We start from the raw sequence: 7,886 nt of genomic DNA on the forward strand, positions 1-7,886 counted from the left end.
GAACAATGTTAATCAAATGTTTGTGGTGAATTATTCTTGTATTACAAGATTTGACTTACATGGTTGAAAATTCGAATTCAATTTTATTAAAAAAAGTTTTAAAAAATTGAGGACTATTATCAGCATTGCTTGTTGGCAAATAACCTATTTCCTGATGCCTGAAGATTAAAAAAAAAAAAATTGTTGGCAGATTGAGATTTTCTAGACGTCATGATAAGTGGCATCAGAGGTGAGCGGACATCTCAAAAAAAGCAAAGAGAAGTTCCGACGACCTTTAAAGACTGTCGAGCAATGCATGAATTCCTTATGCGTATGGCGTATTTCTAGTGTCAAGAGATTATATATTTCTCGATGCTGTATAGTTGCTCAGTCTCTCAATGATCACCCTGACAACATTCACAATGTCGGAAAAGAAATTCTCAATGTGTTTTTAGGTATCTGTTGATAATTCTAGGCACTAGGAGAGAATGTTTTTCTTGTAGTGAACATGAACATAATTCAACTGACATAAACTTGTATTACCGGTCTCTCGAATTTTGAGGTCCAATCCCTCCACTCTACTATTGTTTAAAAAAAAAAAGAAAAGAAAAAGAAAGAAAGAAAAACACAAGATCTGGATGGACATATTTTCACTAAATAATCTTAACTAAGATAATAGAATACAAAATCTGGTGAGAAATATTTCATTTATATAGTAATTACATAGACAAAAGGTGATATGTTACAGATCAGAATCAAACTCCTCCCTCTATAGAGTAGGGTTTGATATATGACCATCAATTGGATATTAACTGCAAGCTAACAAATAATAGTAATAATAGTTACTATTATTATTATTAATTATATAATCATTTTTATGATTCCACAAGGAAAAAAAAACTAATAGTAGTAGTTCAGTTTCTGTTCTTGCACTTCTCCAATGCTCTTGGTGCTGTAAAATTAACAATGAATATATTAATTTACATTGATCAAGAATTTTATTCAAAAATATTAAATAGAAGTAAATAAAATTGGACAAAAGAAATACAAGGAAAAATTAAACACACTCAATGTTAACATATATGTATATGGGCATCCACATGATTTTACTTTTAAAAACCGAATTTAATTTGTATGAATGATCTTAATTTCATTATCTTAAGTAATTTATTCAAGAATTTAAAAAATAATGAAGTATGACTTTCTATCATGGTCATAATTCATTAAGAGTGTATTAATTTATCAATTTATCCCTTCGATTTAAGTGATAGTCAGATTAATTTCGCACACGAACTAGGATTCTTCTGGTTCATTCCCTCCCATGCACTCACCCTCCTCCTCCTTCCCTTGCATTCTCGTTAAACAATCAAATACAATAGTACTCTCACACGCTAGGACTCTTCCACTCTTATTTGATTGTGCTTGCACTCCTCATTCTCACTCATATTCCTCCTTGTATTAGTCGGTTTGAACTCTGGTATGTGAGAGCAGTATGGATAATTAACACGCTCTTAATGAACTTTGATAGTGAAATGTCCTACTTCGTTATTTTCAAATTTTTGGACAAATATACCATTACAAATTGAAATTTTGGTCAATCTAATGAAGTCTAACCAAATATTAAAAATGAAAATAAAAAACGAAAAGAGAAATTATGGTTCTTAAAGAATGATAAAAAAAAATTTAGTTATTTTTTCTTAGAAAAATTGAATATAAAAATAACTTAATTCGATTTCTAAACTTTCAAAATATCTATTTTAATCATTTATTTTTATTTTTAAAAAAAAGTCATTCTACAATATTTATCAACTTGTATAAAAGCATATTAGTTATATTTGTTAAATTATTTTTAACTTACCAAGTCCAATGGCTTCAGATCCTTTCATTATCCTCAAGCGTTTGCAGGAATCCACAAACATGCTGTCCAATAACAACACTTATTAGTTCAATTATATATAATATGCATACATCATTTGAGATGAAAATAAAATAAATATTTTCTTTATTCTTCTAAATATCTTATTATAATTAATTTCTGGAGTTAAATTTCAACATAATTTTTTTTTAATTTTATTATACTAGATCGTAAAATCTTTTATTTTAGGTAAAATATTTATTAATGTAAATAAATGGAAATGCAAAGAAAAAGAAAATTACAGATATATATTGGTTAAGTTAAAAGGTTGATTCCTAAATTTTAAAATTGTGTCTAGGCTTTTAAAAGTAGTTTATAGGTCTCATATGTATTTCAATTTGAAAATAAATATTTGATAGATCATTGACGTATTAAATACAAAATTGAAAGTCTATGATATAACTAAATAATTATTAAAGTTTAAAGACCTATTAAACAAAACATTAAAAAATTTAGAGATTAATGGTCATAACTTATAACATTATCCAAGTTATGTTAGCTTATAGTTTATTGCACATAATCAAACTTTTAAAAATAAAGGGTTAAAACGACATTTTTTATTCTTAAACTTTTATTAAATTAATAATGCAGTCTATCTACATTCAAAATTGTAACAATTGAATCCGTAGAGTTTAATGTGTAACAATTTAATTTTTGTGCGTTTAATATTTTGTAACATTTTAATCCCTCGTGAATAATTCAATCAGAATTTTACAAGTGTCAAATTTTTTAAATTACAATGGCTTAGTTTTCATAGTTTATAACCACATTTGATGATTTACTTGATTAAACAATCTCATTAAAAGTTGGCAATATTTTTCATAGTTACAAATTTGATAAAGTATATAAACTAAATTGGTACAAAAATAAAAGACAAGTAGCTATTTTGTTATAAATTAATGTTTAGAGACTGAATTAATAATTTGGGCAAGAAATTAGCTTAGAACTAGAGTCTTATCTTTAACAAAAAAAGAAAAATAAATTGGGTGCAACCAAGACTTCACCTATCTCTTGTCCAGCTCAAACGGCATCCAACAAAAATCTACCGTGTGACAGTTTTTTAAAAAAAAAAGTTGATTTTTTTTTATTAGATATAAATAAAGATGGTATAAGATTAATTACAACTAATCATTGCTATCTTTTAAGTAATAAAAATTTTGGGGCAGTTAAAAAGAAAGGAAAGAATGAAAGTTGAGAAAGACTTACTCCCATGGCACATCTCCAACAAGCATCCAATCTCCATCTTTGTCTTCATAGGTAGGCACATAATCAGACCCATTTAGGACATCTATTAATTTGCTTTCATTCATGTAATCCCTCATTTTTTGTGGCCCACAATTCCCTGATATTTCAATTTCAACCCCACATAAATTAGTTTTTTTTAACTAAACTATTTTATGTTCTCTTTCATAATCATTTCAACTTTTCTTTTTAATTTTTAAAAGTTTAACTTATAAATACTTCTTTTATCTCTTTTTCTTTTTAACCTACTTTTTATCAATATTTTCAAAACCAAGTCAAATTTCAAAAATTAAAAAAAATGACAACTATGATAAGAAATTGAGAGTAAATAGGTTTAATTTTCAAAAACCAAAAATAAAAAATCTAATAGTTACCCAATAAGGCTTTAGTTTTTAGTTTTTTATTTAGAAAAATTAAGTCTACTTCCTCTCAATTTTTTTTATCATGGTTTCCATTTTTATTGAATAAAAGAGTTAAGATTCTTTGATAAATTCCAAAAACAAAACAACTTGTTTTAGTTTTTAAAATTTGGGTTGGTTTTTGAAATAATCGGTAGAAAAATAGATTAAAAAAAAGCAATAAATTTAGAGTCAGAAAGAAGTATTTATCTACTTAATTTTCAGAAATTATAAATAAAAAAATCAAATAATTACCAAAAGAACGTTATTTTCTTATTCGACTCTTTTTTCATAAATGAATGTTACTAATAATAAGCTTATGTGGCATGATATTTATACCGATTTAACAAAAATTAGAACGAAAAATTGATTATGAATTAGGAAATTTTTCAATATGTTTTGGCAACACATGGAGGATAAAAGGGTAATTTTATAATTTTACCAGTGGTGAAAGAGCCAAACATCTTGCTTAAGGCATCGGAAAGCTCTTGGTAGCTTCCGTACATCTTCAAGTCCACTTTGCGTAAGTACGGTGCGCCGTCCATGCTGACTTTAATAAACGCCGCCGCCGCCGCCGCACCGACGCTACATCCACCGTCACTTATGGCGGCGCCCTTCTCGCTTTCTTCTAATTTACTCTTCTTTGGCCCTACGATGTTCCTCCTCAACGACTTTACCGGTGGCCAACCGACAACCTGGGCCCTGTCAAATTAAATAATCAAATTTACCACTAATTTATTCCTTTACCTAAGTAATTAGATAAATTTACCGTTTTAGTTCGAAATTTTACTTAATTTTGAATTGATTTCTCTTAGTTTCTGTATGTTCAATTTAATCTTGTTTATTTATTAGTTTTTTTTTCCTCATGCGTTCCATGATTTATTATTAGGTTTCTTTTTAAAAATTTTTTAGGAACTATTAGTAGTTTTTTCTTTAAAAAAAATGTTTAAAGAGAGTTACCAATCATTATCGAAAAAATTCTTAGTATTATTTCTTCTATTAGAGTGGTGGAGTTTTGTTTTTACAAAAGATCCCGTAAAAAAGTCACTTATATTCTGACAAACTTGGAGGTTTTTTTGTACCTCTTCATCTTCTTTGAAAGATGATATTGTTTTGATTGGCTTGCATCTCAAAGTAGGTTTCCTCCATTATCATGAAAGACCTCTCTTGTATTTAACTGTTTACGTTAATATATTTTCTTTTAAAAAAAATAAGGTAATGAAAAAGACAAAAAAAAATGTGTATAAATATTCTTTAAGAAAGTGTATAAGTAAGCTATTTTTTTTTTTTTTTTTTAAGTAAGATAATTGTTAGCTTTTGGTGATGCCAAAAAGACATTTTGAAGTATTATGTCAAAGAAAAATGGAGTCAAAAGACATATACAAACTAAAGTTAAGATTCTACCATTTTTAAAAAATGAAAATGTTTTTAGAGTGTTGGTTTAAGAAAAGAAAAACTACGTAAGAAAGAGGTTAAGAATCTTAAGTTAGTGAGGATCTTACCATTTTTATATGGTAGATAAGTTATTTTTTTATCATTTTTAATTGATTTTAAAATGAAATTGTCTATTTCTCTAATATGGTTACAAACAAATGATAAAAAAAGATGTACCATTTTGAAAATTTGTTTGAATTTTCTACATTAAAAAGATGTTGAGACGTACGTCATATATTAGTTATTATTTTCTTTATTACTTAATATTGAGATGAAATTCTAGTAAAATCAAGAAGTGAAATTATTCGAAATTGATCGTAATTTGTCAAACAAAAAGGCAAACATACACATCCAAACTCCCTTTATAGACTAATTAAAATTAAGCAAAAGCTATGAAGACTAAAACAGTGCATTTATTTATCTTTAAATATTCGAATTTCATCTGGATTTGCATTAAATCATTTTCATATACAGTTTAAAGTTTTTATTACTTTTTAGTCGCAATATGGGTATACTTTTACTCTCAAATTTTTGTAATAACACTTTAATTTTTGAATTAATTAATTAAAAAAATTATGAAGTGATAATTTAGAATTAATTAGAATACTAATAGAAAATTAATGAAAACTAATTAATTATAATTTTTTAGATTAATCAATAGATATTAATACTAATAACTGAAAATGATGTTCTAGTATAAAATTATATTTAAAAGGGTAAATTTTGAAACATATAAACCAAATAAAAACAAACCTAGAAAAATCTAAAAAGAAAACTAAGACTAAACTTTAAAGTCTAAATATATATATGTATATGTACACGCTATTATCAAACAAAGAAAAATGAACCAACTTAGTTACAGATATAGCAAAATGTCACTATTTATCAGTGATATATCGCGATACACTATAATAGATCGCGGTAGACATGTATCAGTGTTAATGATAGTTTTTATTACAGTCTATTAGTTTTTAATTATAGTCTATCGCAATCTTGTATAAATAAAAAATGATATTTTGCTATATTTGAAAATATTTTCAACAGTTTTATGATTTAAAATAATTATGTTGTACACGTATATAGTTTGTTTTTAATAACTTTTACTTGATTTTTTTTTTTTTTTTTGTGGACACGTGGGATATATCGGTCTTTTTTGGGTGGAAAATTGAGTGTTGAGAAAAAGAAAAAAGAAAAAAGAAAAAAAAAAAAAAGATTCGATATGTTTTGTAGTTTTCGTGTGTTTTCCCGACAACCAAACAAAAGATTTCCTTGAAATCCGAAACTACAATTATTTTACTTTTTGTTTACTTGGTCATCATTTCTTTCTCTTCCCAACTCAATTATTGATGTCCATAAAAAAAAACATTATCATTATAATTTATAACCCTAATTTCCAAATACTAACTAACCACTATTAAAAATATACATTCATTTTTAATTCGTTTAAATTTTAATACATATTAATTCTACTATCTTTTCATATATATATATATATATATATATATATATATCACCCTCATAGATGCAAATACGTTTGAGTTTTTTTCATCTTATTTTTTTAGAATAAAAAAATGTATCTATATATAGAATATAAAATTTTATACCTTTATATAAATTCTAATTTTTAATTTAGTTGAAATGAGTTCAATTCAACACTAATTAGAAATTGATGGTTCAATCTCCATTTAGTGTTGTTGTATTAAAAGAACCCGTATAATTCTTTTTAATTTTAATTTCCTAGGCGAAAAATCTGTCCATTAATTGTTATTACCTTTTTATTTTGTTTTACATTTTTTTTTAAAAAAAAGGTAACTTTCAATTTTTTCATGTATAATTTTTTTACCTTTGACTAACAAAAAAAAACATTTTTAACTAAAAATTATTTTCTTGAACAATTTTTTTTTTTAAAAAAAATGAAAAATAGGGAGATATAAGAGAGAACCATACTTGGCCGGGGGAGGCTTGGGAAGATCTTTACCGACGGAGCTCGAAACGACATTCTTGTCTGTCGTTTTGTTGCCTTCGTCAGAATTGGTCACAAGATTTAGCTTCAAATCCACAGTTTCAGTGAAAACTCTTTTCTTCATGGCGTCGCCGTCGCTTCTACCATCACCGCCGGGCAGCCCAAGGCGGAGCTCTGTCTCTTCAAAGTCAATTAAGCTTCCCATTTTCACTTCAGAATTTCTCTATTTCTACAAGGTTTGTTTGGTTTATTATTATTGTTTATTTTTTTATTTTTTTTTGGGAGGTGAAGGAATGGAAGAAAAGGAGTGGTTATGGTTATGGAAGGGATGAGGAGAAAATAGGGGAAAGTGTGAAATTATAAAGTGGGTTATGAGAAGAATATAATATAAGGGGAATTTTTATAATTTTTCTCTTTCTTAGGTTATAAGTTTTATCCCATGTATTAAAATACCTAGTTGACCCACTCATTTTAACCAATGAAAGGAAGTTGGGTTCAATTATAAGTACCTTTGTATTCGGACAAGGGGGGGCCATGGTCTTTATTTTTTATTTATTTATTTTTAAGTTTTTAGGTTTAAATTGATTTTCTTATTGAAAAATTATTTTAAATGGTAAAACTATTGAAAATATTTACAAGATATAACAAAATTTTAGAACTATCAATGATAGATGTTGATAGACACTGATAAACTTCTATCAGTGTCTATCATTGTCACTGATAGAAGTCTATCGGTATCTATTAGCATCTATCATTGATAGTTCTAGAATTTTACTATATTTTGGTTCATTTTTTTTATATTTAAAAACATCCATTTATTATTTGTTATGGACATTAAAATGTCAAAGTGTGCTCAATTCAGTAGTAATTAACATGACATTCCTTCCACCTTCCATCTTTCTTTCTAGATGTTGAAGGTTTTATTCTTTCATCACTACCATTTTCACATATTAAA

At 26.5% G+C, this 7,886-nt stretch overlaps 1 protein-coding gene across 1 annotated transcript; it reads right to left on the reverse strand.

Annotated features, from left to right (window-relative positions):
• Positions 1-655: 655 nt before the first annotated feature.
• LOC120071873 (auxin-responsive protein IAA16-like) lies at positions 656-7,311 on the reverse strand. Its single transcript, XM_039024282.1, has 5 exons — positions 6,916-7,311; positions 3,977-4,236; positions 3,101-3,236; positions 1,838-1,899; positions 656-931 (listed from the first exon to the last, which is right to left on the reverse strand). The coding sequence occupies exons 1-5, from the start codon at positions 7,134-7,136 to the stop codon at positions 894-896; spliced, it is 717 nt and encodes a 238-aa protein (XP_038880210.1). The 5' UTR covers positions 7,137-7,311; the 3' UTR covers positions 656-893.
• Between the last annotated feature and the right edge of the window lie 575 nt (positions 7,312-7,886).

The sequence above is a fragment of the Benincasa hispida genome, chromosome 2, assembly GCF_009727055.1.
Source record: "Benincasa hispida cultivar B227 chromosome 2, ASM972705v1, whole genome shotgun sequence".
Taxonomy (NCBI): domain Eukaryota; kingdom Viridiplantae; phylum Streptophyta; class Magnoliopsida; order Cucurbitales; family Cucurbitaceae; genus Benincasa; species Benincasa hispida.

What these genes read in the sequence shown, in the direction of transcription:
- LOC120071873 (XM_039024282.1), bottom strand. Translation starts at nt 7,136, where the DNA reads ATGGGAAGCTTAATTGACTTTGAAGAGACAGAGCTCCGCCTTGGGCTG. An exon ending in GTTTGGCTCTTTCACCACTG is followed by an intron (nt 3,237 to 3,976) that starts GTAAAATTATAA and finishes TTGAAATATCAG; the next exon opens with GGAATTGTGGGCCACAAAAA. An exon ending in GTTGGAGATGTGCCATGGGA is followed by an intron (nt 1,900 to 3,100) that starts GTAAGTCTTTCT and finishes GTTATTGGACAG; the next exon opens with CATGTTTGTGGATTCCTGCA.